We start from the raw sequence: 24,374 nt of genomic DNA on the forward strand, positions 1-24,374 counted from the left end.
CCTGCTACTGCTTGGTGCCATTTTCCAGAAACACAACATGCCCTTCCACTTCTATGCCGATGACTGTCAAATTTACTTCCCACTAAGACACAATGGTACATGCTCTATTCAACCGCTGCTCAACTGCCTGGCTGACATCAGGGACTGGATGGCTTTAAACTTCTTAAGTTTCAATGAAAAGAAGTCTGAAGTCATGTTGTTCCCTCCCAACGACACGATCACAAACCACTGCATCGACCTTTCCGCTCTAACCCTGTCAGAAAAACAAAGAGTCACTAATCTGGGCGTGATAATGGACCCTTCCCTGAAGCTTAACGATCATGTAAACATGATCGTTAAGTCATGCTTCTTCCAACTGAGGCAGCTGTCTAAACTGAAGCCCATATTGTCCAAAAATAACCTGGAGACAGTAATACATGCATTCATTACATCTAGGCTTGATTACTGCAATTTGCTCCTGTTTGGTATCAGTCAGACCTCCATTGCACGACTACAACTGGTCCAGAATGCAGCAGCTCGATTTTTAACCAGTACAGGCAAAAGAGAGCACATTACACCAGTTTTGGCCTCACTGCACTGGTTACCGGTTCACTTTCGAATACAGTTCAAAATACTCATGTATGTCTACAAATCACTGAACAGTGTCCCCCCCCCCCCCCCCATCTCTCTGATTTGCTACAACCGTATGTCCCACCACGCTCCCCGAGGTCAGCGGACCAGTTGCTCCTCACAGTTCCAGGAACTCGTCTTAAGCGCAGAGGGGACAGGGCCTTCTCTGTAGCAGGACCAAGACTCTGGAACAAGTTACCTCTCCTTGTCAGACAGGCCCCCTCCCTCTCGGTTTTCAAGTCCCGTTTAAAAACTCACTACTATTCAATAGCTTTCAACACCAGAAGATCCGTGTTTTGATCCTGTATGCTCCACACTGGTTTGTCGTCATTATCTGCATCGTTTTTATGTCTATATTCTGATTTACCTCATTTTGTATTTTGCTTTGTGTGTTACCTGTTGTTTTGTCTGTACAGCACTTTGGTTGGCTTTGTAGCTGTTTTAAGTGCTTTATAAATAAAGTGGTATGGTATGGTAGGTGCAGAAGAAGAACGCAGTCCTCATAGTACATTTGTACTTTTCCTAATCTTTAAAGTCAAAATGTGTCAGGAATTAGACCCATCTGTCTTTCCTTCTTTCTTAATGAACTTGCTCACTTGATAAGTCTATTCCAGGGGTGTCCAATTCTGGTCCTGAAGGGTCACTATCCTGCATGTTTTACTCATTTATCTCTGCCAACACACCTGATCTATTGGTTGAGTCACCTCTTTGTATTCTGCAGAAGCCTGTTATTTACCCACTGAGTTCAATCAGGTGTGTTGAAGCAAAAAAAAAAAAAAAAAACAACTCTAACATAGGGATGCACGATACTGGATTTCTGGCCGATATCCAATATGTTAAAACGTATTTGGCCGATATAGATATTTTTTTCTAGAGCTACTTACAGAGACTACATAGCTTTCTCTGCTGTTTCTCTGCTGTGGAATAAAAATACTACTTTATTCTGCATGGTCTTTGTCAATTTGGCCTGCTACCAAATGCAGATGCCAAAAACGAGACTGAAAATGATGTAACACACGATCTATTTTAAAAAAAAAAAACAGCGCGTTTTATATCGGTGAGTTACTTTGATGAAATGGCCGATGTCAGATATTTAACTTTATCCCTAATATCGGCCGATACCGATAATATTGTGCATCCCTACTCTAAAAAATGTAGGATAGTGGCCCTCTGGGACCAGGGTTGGACAGCCTTGTCCTAAAGACTTTAAATTTTTACATAATCATAAACTAGAAATGTACAATTGTCTTACCTGATCTGGTGGATTTTAAGAGTGGACCCTTTGTAGCTCATAGCTACAGAGCCAAACATCATCTCTCCCAGCATTACCACATCAGAAGAACACCTCGAGCCCTGAGGAGGAAAGGGATCTTTTAACGCAGTTCTTTATAAACACCTGAACGTTCAGACAAGCCATCTGCAGCTTCTGAAGGTGTGCTGTAAGTACAGCAGGATGAATACATTTTAATGGAAGCCTCAGACTGGAAAGGTTACCTGGAAGCGGAGGCCATGCTCCTTGGAATCCTTGGTTTCAGAGGCACACGAGGAGGAGCTGTCCAGAGAACTGCTGCTGCCTCGGGTAGGTCGGAGCTGGCAGCATTTTCCAAACATCTTAACCTGGCCATCAACGTTCTGCAGGTTACAAACAACAAAAATATTTCAAGCTAACTGGAACTTAAGACTTGAGAGTCAACACTAAAACACTTGGAAGGAACTTTTTTATAACATTAAACGGACTAAAGAAGAAAACCTAAATGACTAAACTTGGTGCAAATCTTTGCTTTCATTATTACAACATAAAATTTTTTTTTTTTAAATCTATTTTGTCCAAGTGCAATAAGAAACCTTAATTAAACTGCAACAATTTTGCATTTGCTGTTTGTTTTTTAGTGCAAAATTAAAGCTTAATGCTTTCAATTAAATATATGCATTATCCCCAGAATAAATAACATTTACAAGGTGAACTCTTTAGAAAGAAGAAGCACCAGACTGTGTGGGTCAAAAACCACAGAAACCTAACCCAGAGGCACTTGGGTAAACAGCTAACTGACAGCAATGTGAGCTCAATCAGCCCGAGTCATGTGCCTTCTTAACTTGGCAGTCTATTCAAGAGGAATGCATTCGGGAGGGTGGCAGGGGAGAGAAAGGGTGTGTGTAACTGCAGTGTGTGTGTGTGTGTGTGTGCTTTCAGCTCAGCTCTAATGGCTTAGCTAAACTGTTGAAGCCAAACAACAACATGGAAAAAGAAAAAAACTGATTGCAACAAAGACACTTGCTTTATTAGGATGTACAGGCAACAGGTGTTGGAATATCTGTGTTTTCCATTTTCTCTCATTATGTTCCTTTGTGTCACACAGGAGCTTGTGAAGCTGCAACTCAGAGTTTGTGTTTGAGTATGCACATTAGGGTGTGTGCGTTTGCTGCAGTGCAGTGTGAGGTGTATACACAGAGTCCAGCAGCATGTGACTGCTCGTCATATGACTCTTGGAGAACTCGTGACTGAGCTGCACAGCAATCACTCCCTGCTTTTCTCCCTCCCCACAGTCCACCACTTCAACACAGCCTTCACTAAATCCTTTTACTTCTCTTTTTTCCTTTAATTCACCTTTAAACTTATTCTCCAACCATTTCCTCACTTTTATTTTTCCTCATCTTCTCTTGACTTTTGATTTTTGTCTGGCCTCACATTTTCTTTATTTCTAGCTCGATTCTGCATTGCATTTTCAAGCTGACAGTGTGTCCAAAATAAATTCTAATTGAGTTGACAAAATTCAGCGTTCATGTGATCAAATTTACCAAAGGTGCTGGCTAAGCCTTTATATTGCAGAATGTACCAAAAACAACGACTGCCTTTCATGCAACTCTTACAATTTCTGCTTGGAAAAACTTGAATGCATGTTTCTACAGGTCTCTGGGTGTTCAAAACAAAAGTCACAGTGAGAAACGACATGCTCCATTTACATGCGACGCTTCAGCAAATGCAAGGAAAGGTTCTGAGAAAGTTGTGTAAGCGTCCTGATTTAAATGCCAGGGTGACGTGGTGTGACAGCCAGAGGTCGTGAGTGAGACAATGTGACAGTGTCATTAGCGGCATCAGAAAACTGAAAGTCTATTCTTTGAGAGAATGCATATCGCCCACCACCTTAGGTGAATTTAAACTAAAATCATCTTTGGTTAAGAACTTATATTGAACTTTGAATATAATGTTAGCGCAATGTCAATTGCAAGATGTTCTGCTCAGAGTACAGATGTGTTGCAGACGACCATGCCCTAGTACCACAACAAATTTAAGCTCGTCTGTAAAACAGACTGCGTTATAGCCATTTTGTGCTGGCTAATATCGAGCTGTGGTGGCCATCTTGAACTGGCTACTACCACACTAAATTTTAGCTCAATATGTGTAAAAATTAACCAAGTGACAGACGTTTGTGTGTTTTCAAAGGTCAGTTGGCTGTGGTAACCATCATGAACTGGGTTAGCTTAAAACGTTATTCAGTTGCAGAGGTACAGCTAATGAATATTTCCTGCAAGTTTCATTCAAATTTGAACCAAAGAAAAAGTTGACTCAAATAGCATAATTTTCAACAAAATGTTTGTTCAATGAGATTGAAATTACGTGTCTTTAACACAAATGCATGCACAAACAGGTAAGAGAAGATGTGGCAAAACAAAGAAGATGAACAGACAATCTGGTATTAGGTTAAAAGCAAAACTGAGCACAGAAAAGTCAGGCAAACGTAAATTATCATGGAAGATTAAAAAAAATATACAGCAGTCCCTCAATACTTTGTGGTTCGACTTTCGCGGACTCACTCTTTTGCAGGTTTTCAAAGTATGATTGTACACGACACACGATTGGCCATAGGGAAAGACAGACCCCACCCCCTGCACCCTCCTTTTTCTTTCTGAGGCTGTCTGTCACAGCAGACAGCCTCAGAAAGAGGAAGGAGGGAGCGCGGGGTGGGGTCTGTCTTTCCCCATCGCTAGTGCTCAAGGAGCTTCAGTGAGGTGGATACCTGAGTGAGCGGCATGGATTGTTAGTTAAAATAATCAAGCGTGATCCAAATCGAGCCTTTTGTCCAGTCCCTCAGTAATCACTGAGCGGGCCAGGCCACCAGGAAATGTCCCTGTGTTCTCCATAGCCAGTCCACCTCCGGGACGAGCTCAGTAACTGTAGCATCAGTCTGTCTGCTCTCTTTCGGTGTGCTCTTTTAGAGAATTTAGAGAGTTTACAACATCGTTAAGAACATTGCAAGAGTGTGTGAAGGGCTTACAAAGCCTTAAAATATATATAAATACTACCGGTAAAATAAATATAACATTCCTACTTTGCGGATTTTCACCTACCGCAGGGATGTCTGGAACGCAACCCCCGCGATAAGTGAGGGACTACTATACATATATAGATGAAAAAGTAAAATTAATAGAAAAGCTCCAGAAGCAGAAACTAAAGAAAAGGGAGGAAAAGACTTTAAAAAAACAAAAGGCTGGGGAAAGATCTAGATCTTTTAGAGAAATGTAAGAAAAGCTAGTAAGCAAAGTTCTGAATGATTACATTAATTAGAACAAAAAATAAATCAATGGAAAAAAAAAAAAGTGAAAATATTACATTTTGATCAAGAAAGAGAGAAAATGAGAATTACCAAGAAAGAGAGATGAAAAATAGAAACAGTGAGTGACACGCCTGTCATGTGAGGATGAAAAAATGCTGCGTACATACAGGCTGTCAGCTGACGCCATTATTGGTGACAAGAAACACCAGAACAAACCGGTCAGGGTCAAACAGCAACACAGTGAGGCATAACAAAAATATTAGATGTGTAATGCAAATTTTCAAAGCCCTGAAGTGGAGACTGTGTGTCATCATTTGCTGAGAAAAAAATAAATTTAATTTAAAAAAAAACATAGTGAAAGTGAACAAAGCTGCTAATCTAAACAGAATAATTTTCAAAAGATATTATAGCACATATCTAGATAAAGACAGCAGTAAAATGAGGGTTATGCTCTCAGTGACATAGAAACAAACAGTCCTGCTGACATGTTGATAACGACCGTCTTTTAATCATGTCCAGAAAAACGATCACAAGACCTGTTTAAAACAAATCTTTACATACTTTGTTTTGTGTCTAACCTAGTTGTAGAAAAATATTTTCAGAAAAAAAATCCCAAATTCACAAGAAGCAATGACATAAAAGGAATAAAATTCAAATCAAATCTTAAACATCTTACTCAGCCCTAATATGGTGCAAAACAAAGTAAAATATAAGTCTTTATCAATAATAATAATAATAATAATATGGATAAGAGAGAGTATAATAAAAAACATGACCGAGACGGGGATGTGATGGTAACCAAAGCAAACAAGCGAGGGCTTTTAAAAGACTATAGACACAAATACAAAGTAAACATGTGACTCACGGCGGTGGGGGTTTCCTCTGTGCCCCTTTTCTTGGCATTGGAGTCAAAGAGGACATTTCTGCCACGCTTCTCACAGTCCTGGTACACTATCAGTCTGATCTGACTGGGCTCCAGCTGGGGAAGCGGCCAGCTAAATGGATGGATGGATGGACAAAGGGCAGGGAAAGGATATAAAGAAAGTGAAGATGAGAAGTGAAGATGGGAAATGGGAGAGAAAACAGATAATGCAGTTAGTACAATATTAATTCAAATTGTGCTTACCAGGAGAGGCAAACTGAATGAATGATAAAAATGGAAAACATCTCACACAACATCTGAATTAAACAGATATAGCGCTCCCTTTATTTTCTGTACCGTTTTACAACATTAGTAAGGTAACAGGAGGCTGCGGCAGCTTGGTGGTCAGTGTTGTGGTCTTATAATTTTGAGGTTGAGGGTTCGAGTCCAGGCTTCATCAGGAAGGGCATCTAGCGTAGAACAATAACCAAATCTTTCATTCGCGTTTGCTCGCTGTGACAACCCCTGAAGAAGGGAGCAGCCGAGAGAAATTTACTAGCAATAAAAGGTAACAACAACACTGCATTGAGTACTCCTATAATAAATGAAAATTAAACTAAAATATCCTGAAATAATGAATAGAGCTGAGCAGCTGTGTTTCTGCCATAGCTTATTTTGTTTACAAGAATCAAGTGACAGAGAAGAGGTGAATCTCAAGCTGGTCTAATTCTTTTTCTTTTTAATATAAATGTCAAATATACCATAACTTGAACGGCTGAGAATCTTTACAGATAGTAAGCATGTGGAAAAATGTAAACATGATGTACGTGCAAGCCAGTAATAAACACTATTAAAGTTGCCATCCAATGCAATGGCAGACAGCAAATCCATGTCACAGCTGCCATTCATGCATCTCATACCTCCGCCAGTGGGGAGACAAAGTACACGCTAAAAGTTACTACCACCTCCCATCACAGATCTACAGTCTAACCCAGGGGCCTGCAACCTTCATGACCAAAAAAAGCCATTTTTACACCTTCATTCACTAAATTAAATGAGTCCAGAGCAGCAACAACCTGCTACAACTCTGATTATCAACTGGTGGCCCATGGGCTCCTTTAGGTTTGTTGGAGGAGACTTGTGGTCAGTAGCGGTGACATTATAAAGCTAAAAATATCTATGATTTATTGATATTTTTACAATTTAAGACAAATGAAAAGACCATATTCCTGTAGGTGGGGGATGTATAAAAAAAAAAGAAAAAGAAACCTATGAAGATTTTTGAAGAAACCTATGAAGAAAACCTGTGATTTAAAAAAATAATAATAATAAAGCAAAAAGTTAAAGTATTTGCAATGACAAGAAAACAGCTAAAACTACTTTTTTGTTGTTTGTATAACAACCAATAAAATTCAGTTTTATGTTAGTTTTGTTCAAAGCTTGAAAGAGCCACTGCAGAGGGACCAAAGAGCCACATGTGTCTCCAGAGAAGGTCGCAGGTTGCAGACACCTGGTCCAACCAAATAGTAAGCAGTCGGTAAAGACAGGCTAAAAAGTAGCAACATTTTCTATATGGAATTAGAAACATTTCAACATATTTATCCTATTCCTGATTTTTAATTAGTCACATATTATTGACTAAGGGCCAACATAACCAGCCTGCAATTCACTCAGATCAGTTAAGTCATCAATATTACTGTTCCCAAGTCTTTGAGCGATTATTCACTCCTAGAAATGCAGAGTGACTAACAGTCATAGGGTCACTATCAATGCTCAGCTGACTGAAGTTGAAATTGTGACACAGTCACATTTACACAGAAAAGAAAAATTCTTCCTGTTGTTAAATTCCTGCAGGTTAAATCACCAACTTCCTTATTCTTTGTGTCAGTGGTTGTGATAAGGAGTCCCACTGTGCTCATTTTTCTCTTTGCTTTTAATTAAGTCAGCTCAAAATATGACGGTATTCATTCATTCAACCTTTATTTATACAGGTTATTTTCATTGAGCCTTGAGGACTCATTTACAAGAGAGACCTGTTTTTAACAGAGTGATGACAACAGCAGACGACAAAAAGTATAGTAATAGGTAGGTAATATCAAAATTACTAATGCATAATAACTCCTCAGCGTATTATTGCTTATTGTCCTCCACCTAACTTTAGACTCCCCCCTTGCTTGCACCTGGATGATTTATTGAGGACTGTAACGATGACTGGCAACTGGACCAGCTGATGATAGTCAAGGATTTCCATCTGATCTGAGAGATGAGTCAGGCAGATGGATGCAGGGCAGAACCTAAATATAGATCTGCATTGGGAGCAGAGAGTGTACCCACACAAAACTGTTTAAAGTGAAAACGTCGGTGGATAGAGAGGGAAAAGAAACTTAAGACCATTTGACATGCCCGCATAACACCAAAAATCCCATGATCAAATGCAGCATTTCAGTTGCTGGTCAGGAGTTTGTGGACGAAACAGGTCATTTGTGTTGATGCTAGTTTGTTTGCACGAATCCAATGTTCCATGTGCATCATCCCCATGCATGCTAAATCTGTTGTTTACCAAACACTGATGTGAAAAAAATGACACTTTTTTTTGGAGGCAAAATGATTTAGTTACAAAGTAGAACAAGGAAGGTTGACTCAAGTCTTTGGGTTAAAAGTTAAGTCTTTCAACTTTCCAGATGTACCGTAGTTTGATAACTTTGCACCTGTTTAAAGTTATTTTATTATTTTTCTTGTTTTATAGTTATGAGGTTTTCATTTCCCCATTTTAGAAACATTTTAAGGAGGTACTTGTAGACTACAAAACAATGTTATAACCGCCTTGGATTAACAGATCATCATCAATTGATAGCAGAATAAAGAATCCTTCAATGCGTCCACATTACTCTTACAAGAAAACATGAAAAATAATAAGCAAGAACTGGTAAAAGCACAACCAGGAATTTGCTTTTAGTGTTTGATATTCGCTCACAAGTTTGAGGACATCTCAACTTTAAGATAGCGCCACTTTGCCAGTATTTGTTGTGAATACAACAGACCGCTTCTCTCAGCCACGCGTTCGTCTCATGTCCTGTGCAACCAGAAACAAGGCCTCCATCTGTCCCAGAAGCCCCAAATAGTCATCATGCATCAAACACAAATACTGCTTACTGCATGGAATAAAATCACCCAAATGAGCCTAAAATCTTGAAGCATTTTGTTGACGACGGAGCTTAAGAACCAAAAGGGTGATGTTTAGCGATGCAAGATTTTACTGCACAGTTTTCACATTTTTTTTTGCTTTTGTGCCAAATAAGTTAGCTCAAAGTTGCAGTGTTCTCTTGCTTTTGTTGTAAAATTCAAGATGAACAAAACTAACTTAATGTAACTGCTTTAAGTGGAGTTTTCAATCCTCCTATGGAGTCATACACCAGATTGTTTGTTTGTTTGTTTGTTTGGTCCAGCAGTTGTTAGAAGTTAATATTTGACCACTTCACAAAAACAATCCTAGGTTTTTCTCTTGACTTGTATCTGAGAGAAGAACACCTACCCACCGAGTGTTTTATGTGCGACATGAAGCCTGTGCCTTACATAAGAGGCTCAAATCACATTGTATGGTCGATATCAGCTTTGTAGACTTGAGTGTAAGATAACGTAGGCTGATGTTTAAGTCTGTCACATGCCTCCTTGCAGTTGGACTACAGCTTCTTGTGAGTGATTTATTTATGGTTTTGTTGTTTGTTGCAATACATTTGTATTCATTTTAAGGGCCAACTTGTAAGAATCAGGTCATTTTAGCAACAACACTTCAAATACTGTATTTTCAACAATCAAAATTCTAAATAATAAAATTGCAGCTAAAAATATTCTAGCACCGTTCATAGACTAAAGAATCCCACGCAAATATATATATATATATATAAAGGCACACACACCACAATTACATCATTAAGTCAAGCAGGAACCGCACAAATGACAGGTCTGTTTTAGCCATCGCCGCAAATTAATAAACACAGAATTAAACTCAGATTTTAAGTAAAAGTCACAGAAAACAGAAAGTCAAAAGCAAAATGTGAACGAAAACGAGGCGGAAAGAGAGCAGAGGAGGAAGTATTCATCATAGAGCGTGTGACAGTCACAGCACTGATACGGCAGTGAGGGGAGTCATTCATAAAAGCAGCACATGACTTAATAGCCGTTAAATACTTGTACTAGTCCGACTTCAATTGTGTTATTAACGAACTATGATGAAAAGGTTTGTCAAGTCACAAGGTGCAGGTATGCGTTTCCTGGAAAACCTGTTGATTTAAATGCAACAGCCCTAATATCTTAAAATTCAAATAAGAAAGCAAGCTTGACCATTTTTATTACAATTATTCACCACCTTACAAATTAATGAAGTTCAATTTAAAATTTGTCTTTAAAAGTACAGAATTGCTGAACTTATCTCGACCCCAACAAGTAATCTCTAAACACGAATGGCATGCTTCCTTACAATTCACCCACATGACTCAAACTGATAGAATCAACTTTGTTCGCCCTATGCTGCCAACAATAAAAACTACTGCTTCAACACTTCTGTTACCAAGCTTAAAGGCTAAGACCATCAACATTCAGACAAAAAATTAATAATAATCTCAGAGCACAGCATTTTTAAACATTCACAAGCATTACAATGCCCCCTATGATGCACGTATGCCAGGTTAAATATTGCCACCTCCTACCTGAGCATCATTGCGAGTCTGCCAGTCTTTCCCACTCTCTATTTCTCTCCTCTCCCCTTCTCCTCTGCCAGCCACAGCAGCAGGGTCTAAGAATAGCGGTGAACTAAATTCACACAACAACATGAGACTATCAGGTGATCACAGCAACACTGTGTGCTGGACAGTACAGAGGCAGCAACAGCAGCAAGGCTGGACTGCTGACAGTCAGAACGCGTCATGATAAGAGAGTGTCAGTAGACAATTGTTTGTGTTGTTTCTTGATTCCTCTCTTTTTGTTCCTCTCTCGCTTGAATATTCTGTTCCTATTCTTGCCGCCTTTTTCCAATTTGATTGTAGTAAATGTGTAACTAACTTGGAACAAAATAGAAGACAAAATGAATAATGTGCTTAAAATGATTTTTTATGACTAGAAACAGCTTCGTAACGGCATGGGAAAAGGACTATTGTGATTTTAAAGCTTAATAAACTTTTCATGTATTTAAAAAGGCAGATGTCAACATATACAATTTATCCTTAGTTTACGAGAGAATAGGACACAAGTGATTAAAAAAAAAAGCAGCAAAACAAACGTTTAAATCTTTTCGTTTCCAAACTGTCCTCGTTTCCATGTCAAGCTGCAGAAAGAGACGTTACTGGAAAAAGTTTTATCGTTATTTTTTTCTATGACTGATGAATCTGGACAGCTGACATTCATCAGTGATTGCTTATTTTTGGCCAATATGCATTTTCTAAATAACAAAAACTATAACATATGTGATTAACTTAAATAAACATGTACTTAGCAACATTTAAAATAATTTGGACACGATAAAAATACATTTATACAGAAGATATTTTATTAGGTGACAAATACTGGCCATTTAATCAGTCTACCGCTAATTATTGCATGTGTAAATAAATTTCTGTTTCGAAAAGCAATGTTTTATAGACTTTTCTAGAAAAGTAACTTCTATTTAAAAACAATATTAGCAAAAAATGCATCTGTTTGGACTGACAAAATAATATCTTGGACTGAGAAGTGCAAACAAACCAAGAATGTATTTATATTAATCACTTAACAGTCATATTGTATAAAGTGACAAAAAAGTTAAGCATGTTCTGACTGCATGATGATTTTTTTTTATAAATCAAAACAGGATTGATTAGAAGCTTCAGTAGAGACAGTGTTGTTAAAACTGAAACAGTACCCTTCCTTTGTCGTAACAAAGCAGTCCAGTTTCCTACATCACAGTCTGACATCAGCCTATACTGACCTCAAAGACCCCCCAACTCTCTCTCGATTGCTACTAGAACATCCGTGTGTGCATATGTTTGTGCGCGTGCGTGTGTGTTAGCGAGATCATGACGGACAGAAAGACAGTTGTATAAACATCTCCTCAGTCCAAGTTGTGCGAGGCTTTCCCCAACTGTGTGCGATAGAAGATACTGTTAGATCCAGCGGGCATTTTTTTATTTTAACAGTTTCTGCTACAAAAAGTTAACCCTTTCCTTAAACTGTTCTGAACAGCAAACTCATCATATAATCACTACAGTGACGCATAAAGCGTTCTGTGCAGGCTAGTAGGACTTCATTGCTTGGAACTGATGACATCTACACATTTTGACAAAAGAACACAATTAAACTATCATTATTACTCTCATAGCAACGTTCAACCACTAATACGGACTCCAAGCCAAGACTGCATTGACACAATCTTAGTCCATGTGTTTTGACAAACTGCCAGTTTGCACCTTGTGTATTTTATACAGTAAATAAAAGCACAAATGATATTGTCAGGAGACTACAGCCTACACACATACTAAAATGGATGCATTTAAATACCCAGAAATGTGAAAAAAATATAAAATCCTTTTAGTCATTTTTAAGCGAACCTGTAGATGATATGCTTCTTTTGGTTTGCACTGACTACAGCTTAAATCGAAATAAATTTTAAAAAAACCTGAAAGAAATTATAAAAATGTTCCAGTTTTATATTTTGCTTTATGGCTATAGGAAAAAATATTGAGACAAAAAGTGACAAACTTAATATATATATCTGTTATTCATAGCCTGACACTGTTTCAAACAAGCTGAAACAATATACACCTTTCATCAAACTTCATTAAAAAAAATAAAATTAATTAAAAACACCTGACACGGCTTTTTGCGTATTGTGTGGAATTAAGGACTTCTGCATTCCAGCATTCATATGACCCGAAGGAAGTAAGTTGCTTCAAGAAGTTAGTACTGTTCTCAGAGGTACATCATGTCCAACTTTGATTAGCTGACTGATTCATATTGTCTGGAATCTGGATCAAATCTTACCAGAAATAACAGACTGTGTGTAAAGAACGCACCAAAACAAAAGTTAGTACAATTACAAAAACAAATCAGTATGCACCATATAACTGAAGTTTATATAAATATAAAGCAGCTAGAAGATGATACAATGATCTATTAAATTCTGACTACAGGTAGTGTGCCACTTCTAACTCATGAGTAATTGGACTTTTAGCTAAATCCTGTGCAACAACTTCTGAACTAGCGACTCATGACCCAGATGAAGGAAGCGTTGACGTGTTGAGAGCGTGACTCTGTCTCACAGGATCATATGAACAAATCGGAGTTGAACTGGAGTGAAGGCAGCAGTGTAAATACAGCTTCCTTCCAATTTTTGTTTTCAGGTACATCAAGACCACGTCATCAAACAGTCATATAAATAAGTTCCGTTTCCTAAAATAAAAGGTTAACACTGTCAGTGGTGCTGAACCTGATTCAAAGCGTCATCTTGTCATGTCCTACTTTTTTCTTATCAAAAGCCTGAAAATAGGCCAATTAAATGGTGTGTCAGTTCTTAATTTGACTTTTAAGCTCCCAACAGATGAGCTATCCACAATGGTGATTATCTGTGAACGTCTAATGAAAGAAACTGTTTGCTCTATGCAGTCCAGCTCCAGCTGCAAAATATACAACCAGTTTGTCTAAAAATAGTGTCAAAGCTACTGTGAAACAGCTCGATAAGTCAAAATTTACTCATTTAAAGAAAATTGCAAATTACAGGTTGAATTTTTATTTTTTTTTTACATGCGCTAAAAAATTCTGTATACTTTGAAACCAAAATACAATGTACCAAGTGCAAAACAAAGAGCAGGAAGCAAAATAAAACTACAGATTTACTGTAATATAAAGTGCAACTACGGTACTCTAATGGGTCGCATTTCACATTGCTACAAAGTACAAATGCTTAACAAAAAAAAAAAAAACCTCATATACAAACAGGGGTTCGCAATCCTGCAACACACAGGCAGCACCTAAACACTAACCATGTGTGAAACAGTGTGTGAATCAGTGGCATCATTTTTTGTTCAGCTGTATCGTTACTATGACCCCTGTGGCTAGAAGCCCGAGTATGACCATTAAAAATAGTCCTGATAGGAACTTGATGACAGCTGCTGTCTTAACAGAACCTTGGCACGTCTGTAGCATTCTCACAAAAAGACACATGAAATTAAAAGCTATGACCCACCTTGGAGTTATGGCCCTGACAGGCATCAAATGCATTCGTTAGTAACAAATACATTGGAAATGACTAGGGATGCACGATATTGGATTTCTGACTGATATCCGATATGTTTAAACGATAGCCGATACAAATACAGATTTTATTTTCCTAGACCTACTTCCAGAAACTACATAGCTTTCTCAGCTGTGGAATTAAAATACTACATCTACATGGTCTTTGTCAATTTGGCCTGCTACCAAATGCAGATGCCAAAAAGGGGACTGAAAATGATGCAACACTTCAACTTGGATTATGTTTAATGTCAAATTTATTCATGACATTTACTCTCTCAAACACAATGACAACACTTGAACAGTGCAAATTTGCCATTTTTCACAAATCTAAACTCAACCTGTTCACAAGTGACAAGTGCATAAGCAGTAGTGCATTAATAGTCTGTTATACTTGACATTTCCTTAAATTAAAAATTAACTTAAAACAGAAGCCTTTTATATCGGTGAGTTGAAGGAATGGCCATTGTCCGATATTTAACGTAATAGCTAATATCAGCCGATACCAATACCACGCTGATAATAATGTGCATCCCTAGAAATGATCTAAAAGTTGCAAATGTCTTCTTGATTAAACCAACACCATCGACAGTTGTTGTTGTTGTTGTTGTTGTTGTTTTTTAAATAATGTTTTTACATTGTTCAGTGCACAGTTTGCAGTTTTTTCAAAAAGTGGTTTTCTCAATTCTCCACAAAAAGCTTTGTTTGACAATACAACAGATCAAACCCATTCAACGTTTATGTACAATAGGAGCTTAAATCCATGAGAGAATCTTACATTAAGCTGGAAAAGGGGCTGTGGATCAATAAGTTGTTTGTACCTTAGCAAATAGGAAAAAATAATAATCTTACATTAAGCTGGAAAAGGGGCTGTGGATCAATAAGTTGTTTGTACCTTAGCAAATAGGAAAAAATAATAATCTTACACATTTCTCCTTTAGTAACACTTTCTGGACTGAGTTTAATAATAAAGTGTGGCCAAGAGAGAACGAGGTGTGGTCGACATTGCTCATTACTGGTACTCTAAATATAATCTGTAGCAAGTAAACAAAGAAAAAATTGGACTGTCCCAAGTACAAACTGTAATAAAACATAAACTGAACTCTGCCTTGTTTTGAACATCTAATACTGGGAACACAGCTATGACAGGAGTAAATTATCATCGATAACGGTGATGATACATTACGAAAATACAATGAAATGAATTAGTTTTGCATGAATACAGGTGATTAAAAGGTAAATGTAGGATGCTCACATAGGATGAAGCAGGTTACATAAAACGACAAATAAAAAAATAATTTAATTCAAAAAGTAGTTGATAACTTGGTTAAACTGCGTAACATTTATCATGGTACCTAATCTGACTCGTGGCTGTGTACCAGCGACTGGACCATGTGATCATTCCACAAACATGACTGCCTGAGATTAATGAAGCCTCACATGACACACCACCTTATGAAACTATGCAGTGAAGGAAGGATGCCATGCCAGTGTGGAACCTGAGACTTTACTTCTCCTGAACTATAAAAAAAAATGGCGCGTCATACATAAATCCAATCTAGATTAAATTGTGCAAAGATGTGGGAATGTCATGGATACAGTATGTTAAATGCAACTCAATAATTAAAAGGTACGTTTAATACTTTAGGCTTCATTACACGGTGACCATTTATGACCAAAAAACAGAAAAATCAGACCAGAACTTTGACCTAAATTAGTTATTACACTTTTTATCTCAAAAGATTAAAACACAAAAATGCTGACTAGTACAACCTAATTTGTGAAGCCTTCTCAAACATTTTTTCACCTCATATAAAACACGACTAACTTTTCAGTACCATCTTAGAAAACTAACACACACCCCTTCCAGTATAAATCCCATTTGACTAAAGACACATGGTTTAAATCAAGAGGGTCGTTTTCTCAGCAGCTCGCCGGATCAGCTCAACCCACCTGAGTGTGGCAGAGAGGAGGAAGCTACTGACTGAGCCAGAGGCTCTCGGTGTAATGTACAGTATGCCATGGTCAAACGCAGCAACCAGGGAAGGAGGAGAAGCTTTTAGGTCAGCCAGCCTGATGCCCTCTGTGGTATTCTGGAAGCCACCGTGATGTGATCTGATGGTGTTTTGGGTGGATGGAGTACTATGCAAGGCAAGACGGTTGCAAAACAATATATTTTTTGTTTGCTTTGATTTGGATAGTTTTGTCGTCAATTTACTGGCTTCAAACTTTTTTTGGGGTAAACTAGATAATTGTTACTTGCAATGGAAGAGTTAAATATTTTTCTACAAATTTGGAAATATGATTAGAGCAACAGTTCTAAGACAACTTGCTAGAGGTCTTCAGTGGGTCTCGATTAAAAACAGAATGTGTCGTCTGCGTGTCCCTTCCAGCCACCATGTCTCCTGACAGATTTCCCCCCTTCAGAGCCGTTCCATGCTTGATGAATGGAGAGCTTATGCCAAAAAGGTATGAAGAGCCCAGCTGACCACAGAGTTAACAGAAACGCCTGCTGACTGTCTGTTTGCTCTAGGACTGATGCCAGCCGTCTCCCCCCCACCCCCACCATTTATAACAGTGGGTGCACCTTAATGGCAGCAGAAATGTACCCTGGCACAGACATGAGCCAAAGTGCAAGCAGCCCCTCACAAAGGTGAGCTTTGAGGTCTGATGGTAAACATATCCACAAACAGCAAAATGGTGAGAGCTACATCTTCCAATTAAATAAATGCATTTACAACAAAAAGAAAAGCACTTTCCCCTTGGTGGCATGCCTGACCCTGATCAAGAATGCGCACATGAACATACCAATGTGCATACAAACTGCAAATCAACTCGGGGAGTATTCTGTATCAAGCTAACCAGCTCAATGACGAATCGCTCTGCCAAGTTGAACACAACCGCAATAAGTACTTAAACAGCTTGGTATGAAGCTTGGAGATATACTAAAACTTTTTCATTTGCTGCGTGGACTTGCATTCTGCTCTTAAAAGCATATTTTTCTCCTCACAGCCTCTGGTTTTATCACATTTACTCAGCATAAAAAGAAAGTCTGCAGCTTCTGCTTGTGATGGACAATATCTCCCATGTCAGTAATGGACTTCTAATTGTACAAAATGCCACTGCAAACCACTGTGATGCCAAAACAGTTTGTTTTGAAAGAAAACAAAAGAACTAAGCCGGTTGGTTTCTTACATTAAAACCACTATTTTGATCAGCTGATCTTGACGGTGCTCAAAATGATGCAAATAAGCTGAGGTAGAGGGGTGGGGGTTGACAGGTTAAAAGTGTTTTCTGTGCCTGCTCCTAAACTGAAGAATAACCTGCCTTTGCACATCTGACAGACCACTTCCCCATCAGTTTGTAAATCCCATTTTAAAACTCTTTTCTTCTTTTTAACTCTAATATTGTGTGAAATTTTGACTTTTGTTTGCTTTTATTTTAGGGTTGTTTTACATTATTTTTTTAATTGCATGTGACAGCAGTTAAAGCTTAGCGATTGTTCTGTTTATCACTTTGTTCTTGTTATTTAAAGTGCTTCAAGTACAATAAAGCTGGTATGGTGTTTTATGAAAATAAAAAAAATGCAAATACTCCTATAAGTCTGTGTTGTGAAGGTTTTTTTTTTTTTTTTTTAAATGATGTTCGATTCATCATAGGTGATGTTAATAAAAAGGAAAAGTAAGCAAAATGCTTTCAAATTAAAAAAATGTTATGTTCAGTAAATTTCTTTAGTGATAGTAAAGATTAAATGTTATAGTATTAACAATGAACCACATCTCAACCTACATGTCTCTGCGTGAGTGCACCTACAGCGTGCGCTCTCAGGACATTATTACCTGCAGTGTTCCCAGTGTTCTACTCCGCTGTTTCCTGGAATATCCTGATGCATGCTCAATAATCCAGGTAGAAAAATCTAATAAAGTTAAATCTGGTCCTCTGGACATTCAAAAACAAAACAACAAAAAAATGTAGAAACTTTTCGTCTTTCATCCGAAGGACTTCCTTAGTTGAAAGACGAAACATTTCTACATTTTTTTGTTGTTTTATGTTTTTCAATGTCCAAAGGACCAGATTTAACTTTAATTGTTTCCTGGAATATCTTGCAAAAAGATCTGAAGCTCTCAACCTTGACCTCAAGTGTGGCTTTAAGAATCTGTTGGACTCCTGGCAAGGACCAATGCAGACATGTTCCTGTTTTCAGTTTTCTACATTCGCCTTAGAATCTAGCTGTTTTTGCTACTTTTTTGTAATTTGTAAAAAAAAATTAAAAAAAATCTGTATGCCTTTTTAGAATTGTCTATTGTTGTCCATTGACATCATTCTTTGTTGGAATCAGGTCTCTCTTGTAAATGAGTCCTGGAGGCTCAATGGGATTAACATGTCTAAATAAAGGTTGGATGAATAAAACTGAACCTGAAAAAAATACTCTACATAAAAAAATTATTTTATTTTAAACTGAGTGAATCTTCTGTTTAAAGTTAAAAATAAAGTCAATATTAACATTTTCATGCGTTTCAGGCATCACTTTATTGCGTACAAAATCAGGATAGACTAACAAACATGTGTAATATAAAAACGGTATTTAGATCAAATAAACAAGCTAAAAACCCAGATGGTGTCGTTTTAAACTATTATATAAAACGGTGTAAACGGCCTGGAGAGGCAGATGCCCTGTCAGGCAATCGATCCGTCTCTATTAAGCCATCACATGAGCACACAGTGTCCTCCGCACAACACAGTCTGCAAAAAGCCGCTTGTACTTTGCAGCATCTCAGCTCAAGTTGAACCGTAAGGCAGCGGGACATGATTGTTTTCTAAAGCCGTGAACGAGAAATGTTGCCCCAAAGACGAGATCATGAAGGAAACACGAGGGGAAACAAAAGACTCAGCAGCACGCTGCTCCTGTAACTCCCTTACCACAAGCTGGTAAAGAGAAGCGTTACTGTGTGGGTTTACTTACGATAAATGCGGAGATATTTGCGTACGTGACAACAAGCGTGGCTGCTAATGAGCTAAGCCACTCAGCCTGCGCGTGCAGCAGCATCGCTGGGGCTACCGTTAGCATGTTAGCTAACCGCTTCAACAACAGGAACGTCTGCCATTTCCTTCACTAAAGTTTAATTACCTACATTAAGCAGCTCGTTTGTCGTACCTTCCACCTAAATAAAAACGCGCCACTTCAAATTACACAACGAACTAAAAACAATGGGTTAGCGTGCCTCACGTAACACACAAACAAAACAGATACCTGAAAGCTGGGTCCTCTTTGCTACATCTCAGAGGCGGCGACGAGAGCGCATTTCTCTTGTTGAAAAGTTTCTGGAAGAGAGTCGGTGGCATTGTGCACCTACATAAATTCGGTACAGGTTTCTTTTTGTTTTCAAATCCGAGACCAAGTCTTGTTCCTTGTAACTGTCTCCATGGGTGTCACAGTCATATGACAGGCATTAGTCACAGGAGCCGCTTGGTAACCCGCTCCTTTTTTTTGATTGGCTGAGCAGACGCGGCAACTACAACAAATGATCTGATTGGTTGATATTTTTGGCCACGTCCCACGTGGTTAGTGGGTTCTCCGTGTTGATGTTTTGTCAGGACTCCTCCTGACAGCATGAAATATAGTGAGAAATTTAACATTTGGTCGACTTGCAACGCATTGTTCAAGACTTGCACATTTTAAATGAAATTAACTGTTAAACCATTAAATGTGTGGACAAAGCAGACTCATTTATACAGGTCGTTACACTATTTTCATTTATTGTACGCATTTTTACTGGCAAACCCGAGCAAATGTGTATTAGAACTTTACATCTAACTTTCTTTAAAGTTACAACACATTCAGTGACACAAGTAAAGTACATACAAATATAATTTCATTTAGAAAAACAAACACAAATATGTGCGGTTGATAATAACAATCAAAACCTACATAAATAAAGGTTGAATGAAAATAAAAGGTTGTAAAGACAAAGAAAAATGGGTCTTAACATGTACAACTCCGCCATCTAGCGGCAATTTATGTGAACTGAGATCAGATTTGAATGCCCACATTGAATAAAGTCTGGTAGACTGAAAGACACAGGTTCAGTTAGGAAGATGTTATAACCACCAACAATAAAATACTTACAAAACACAAAAAGTGCATAGTGCAACAGATTTTTGGGACTTAAAATCAGAAAGGTTCGTTTGATTTGTAATGGGCAAGCACATTGTCTAGTATTTCAGCCATACATACTGTATAGCCTAGACACCCAGTTTTGCTCTGATCCAGAAAAACCCCTAATTCTGTATTTTCTGTGACAACACGTGCTTTATTTAATCCTAGTGTGTCATGGATTTCTGCTGCGTCATTAATATTATAAAACACTAACAAAGTAAACTTACGCTGGAATTTAGATCATTAAAACAAAAATCTCTGCCACAGTAGGTCTTTTCTTTACACCGTCACTGTGTTTGAATTAAAGTTGAACCTTCTCTGTGGTCTATTTTAGTAATCTCCATCCATTCTGTAACATCTATGTATCCAACGGGCGTGTTACTAACACGTCATCTTCCTGAGATGAACCGCTCAGTGTGAACTGTAACTAGCAGTCAGGAGATGGAGGATGTTGTGTGTCTAGTCTGGAAGGAAAGACAAAACTTCTGAGCTTGGCGCTTCTTTTTCTCATTTTCTGAAAGAAGGCCTCTCTTTCATTCTCACAGCCAAAGTCGAAGAACATGGCAGAGCTTGTTCGTACAGGTCTTTTGAGTGTCACCGAAAGAGGTAACGTTTCACTTTTAGAGCTGATCTCAAACATTTTGGATGCATCTGGATCAAGCTTCATTCGGCTAGGTGACGCGCTGGTGTTCTGAGTGGTTGAGCAGGAGGGTGTGCTGCGTTGGGCTTTAAAAGCCTCGGTAGTGATGGGGCTTTTAAACCAGACCTTCTTCTTACACAAAATAAGCTTTTTCTTGGTGAGCTGTGGAAAAGAAATGTTTGACAGTGACATTAAACACCCTTACACTGCATTTTAAAAAGGGGTATTTGAAATGTTGAATGCAACAGAAACTCAGGTTGTCTTACTTTTGGTGGGGTTTTCCTCTTGAGGGGGTCATCTAAAGGCTCTGTAACGGAAAGATTTGTTAAATTTTACATTCAGAACTTACAATATAAAGAAAAATCTCCAGTTTGTGTCTTTTTAGGTAGTTTTTTTTTACCTGACTTAATCAAGTCTGTTTGCATTTGACTCCTATTTTCAAGGTTTTGCTGGTGGCTTGATGAAGAAAAACAACATTGTTTGCATTGGTCAAACATGTATATTTTTAATGCCTTTAGCAGATAATGAGCCTGAAAAACTCACCTGACCTCACAGTTCTTTCCAGCCAAATTCATTGTAGCATCTTCTGACCAAAACGTCGGAAATCAGATCAAAATTGACAGTTTAGGACCTTTGCAAACCCGTTGGCATCAAAATACATTATTCTTACTTAAAGCAGACTGTGTTTGTTTTCATGTTAACTTAGCCAAACTCTATTAAAACAATGATAAAAGTGACTTTTTTATGAAGTAGCACCTATGATAGAAAGGTTGGGAGGGTGATGCATGTGGATGTTCTCAGCACGACTTGATTCCAACAAGGTGGAATTTTTTATGAGATTTACACTCAGTGACTCATTCTTGGTAAGAAAAGTTGTAGCTTCCACTGTGAAGACAAGAAAAGGCAAAATAAAAAAAATACAAAATGTTACATCATTGCTGTTCTAAATATTAAACAAAAGACAAGAAACACACCACTGCTTTCTCTTCTGAATATCTCAGGGGAAGGCAAGCTGCTCAAGAGTGTGGAGGAAGACGAGCAATGGTTGGCATCGTCTCCGTCAACTGAGTTTAAAGTGGAGCCTGTTTCCATGCTGCAAGAAATGACACTATCAGGAGTATCATCGTCTTCAGGAGCCTTGACGACTGGGGACACCTCACTGGTTAGATGAGCTGTTTGTTGATGGCCAGGATGTTTTTTAGCTGGTGTAACAGACGGGGTGGCTTGGTTTCTTGGCGTTTCAGAAATTGCAGGGCTGCTCGGGGATGACACAGACGTACAGTGGACTGGCCCAACACAAACCTGTAGGTGCAAATAGAAAATACGTAAGGAGTATAACAAAAACGGTTTAAAGGTTGCAGTCTTTGGTCAAATAAATAAAGTAAAAAAAACAAAATTCATGCAATATTTTCATCATAATGATGGTTAATGTGCTCCTAAATAAAAACTTGTAAGACAAATGTGTGCCTGACTGCATTTGTTTACCAACAATATTTATATTGTGTGTAAATAAATTGTTAGGAATTTTTTTTGGTCAAAAGTTATGAATGTTGTCATTATTACGGTGAGAATCTTGACTCTGCCCATGAATCATATGTTTGGGTTAGAGAGCTGGATGAGAAGCTGAGTGAGGCAGCAGCAGACAGTTGGCAGCCAAGCGCACCTCCGAGTTCTGTGAACTCAGCTGAACTGATAAAGATATAAAAGCAAGCTGACGAGGCAGCTCCGTGCAGATTTTCATAACTGGTGTACTTTCATGTGTGTACTTTATGGATATTTATGTAACCTTCTCCTGCCGTCAAGTGGGGTCCTTTTTGAGTAAGTAAGATAAAGCGAGAATATTATTCTCCATCCAAGGACTGGGATCTTCTAGACAGAGGTCTCTGAGGTTGTGCCTGGGATCTGTTGGGAGCCATTTTTCCAGTTTGGCCAGCAGGGCCGAGCTCAAATCGTGGTAGCCAGGGATTTCATGGCACCTGCCACAGATTTCACCTGTTAGTCTGGACCTGAAAATCCCACAGTATCTTCTCCCTGCTTTTCGAGTCTCCCAGTTTTGTGAGGCCACCAGTTTGGCTCAGATAGTTCTGTACAGAAAAATAAAATACACTCACCCCCACGAGACGTACTGGTTTAACAATAGGATCATTCAAATCATCCCCTTCAGGTTCCTCTGGTAGTGTGGGAAAATCATGTTTCCTGGACCCAAGTCCTTTATTCTCTGAAAGTTTGGAAATAGGCATTTAGAATAAAATATTTGAATATATTTATGTTCATTAAGCTGATATGATTGTTTAAAGTGCAAACAACTTAGTACACGACAATGTGTGCACGCAAAAAATGTATTTGCGTATTTTAAGTGAAGTTTCTTACTTTTTCGACGCCTCAGTGCTGTTTTTACGGGTGTGTCTCGTTTATGGGGAAACCAGCTGTCACTGCGCTTGCGTCGAATCATTTTAAATCACCTTAGCTCCAGATCAATCAACTTTAAACGTCAGAGGGGAAAAAAAAAAACCCAAAAAACTCTGCATGCTAAAAGTACCTTTCACTGCCCTCCATCTTGTCCTACGCGTCGCCAAGCAACCAGCACACCAACCAGTTGGCGTTGCTAATGGATATTTTTTTCTTCTCGAGATACGTTTTTTTATATACGAAAATCATTTTAAAAATCCTAAAGAAAATAATTATATAAATAAAATCTGGCGTTTATTTTACACTGTAACATCATTTTATTGATTTAAGCAAGTTCCTTGTACTAATTTCTTAATTTTAGTCGACGCAAAAAGGAAGATTATCGAAACAAACGATAAATGGCAATCTCCTAAACGAGTGACGTATTGTTGAGTCAGTGGCTGCGCACCATTTGTAACCCAGCCGACAAATCCGCTAACCGGGTGGGCGGAGTTTTCACTTCCTTTGTGTGAAGTTGTTGTCAACTACACCCAAATGATAGCTCGGCAGATTAAAAAGGAAAAATCTATTTTTTTTAACAGGTACTAATGCGCATGTTCAAAGTCAGTATTTTGCGATGCATTGTGGTCTAGATATTGTCATTTGTACTTCCAGTTTACTTGGCAATAATGCACGTTATGCTCACAACGTAAAATACCAATAAAACTAATTTACAAATACGTTTGTATACAAGTGGCCAAAAAAAACAAACATGCATAGACATAACTACAAACTGTGGGCGAGGTACGGCCTGTCAATGATGACGACGTCAGGGACTTTTTTGGGGGTCAGAAGTTGCCATGTTTGAAAACCACAGGTTCAAATTTGACAGGACAACTTTAAATA

General features: G+C 38.3%; 1 protein-coding gene and 1 long non-coding RNA gene across 2 annotated transcripts in view; both read right to left on the bottom strand.

Moving 5' to 3' along the window:
* The window catches only part of fnip1 (folliculin interacting protein 1), a 46,803-nt gene extending 27,103 nt beyond the window's left edge, over nt 1–19,700 (bottom strand). The window contains exons 1-4 of the mRNA XM_037687867.1: nt 19,535–19,700; nt 6,028–6,157; nt 2,104–2,241; nt 1,862–1,962 (exon numbers count right to left, since the gene is read on the bottom strand). Coding sequence (XP_037543795.1) covers nt 1,862–1,962; nt 2,104–2,241; nt 6,028–6,157; nt 19,535–19,626 — 461 coding nt within the window. The 5' untranslated portion in view covers nt 19,627–19,700. The remainder of the gene's footprint in view (nt 1–1,861; nt 1,963–2,103; nt 2,242–6,027; nt 6,158–19,534) is intronic.
* Nucleotides 19,701–21,131: 1,431 nt separating this feature from the next.
* Nucleotides 21,132–21,538, bottom strand: LOC119419917. Its single transcript, XR_005187279.1, has 3 exons — nt 21,481–21,538; nt 21,347–21,387; nt 21,132–21,242 (listed from the first exon to the last, which is right to left on the bottom strand). It is a non-coding gene; the product is annotated as an uncharacterized LOC119419917 (long non-coding RNA).
* Nucleotides 21,539–24,374: the final 2,836 nt, after the last annotated feature.

The sequence above is a fragment of the Nematolebias whitei genome, chromosome 14, assembly GCF_014905685.2.
Source record: "Nematolebias whitei isolate Nwh7 chromosome 14, NemWhi1, whole genome shotgun sequence".
NCBI lineage: Eukaryota > Metazoa > Chordata > Actinopteri > Cyprinodontiformes > Rivulidae > Nematolebias > Nematolebias whitei.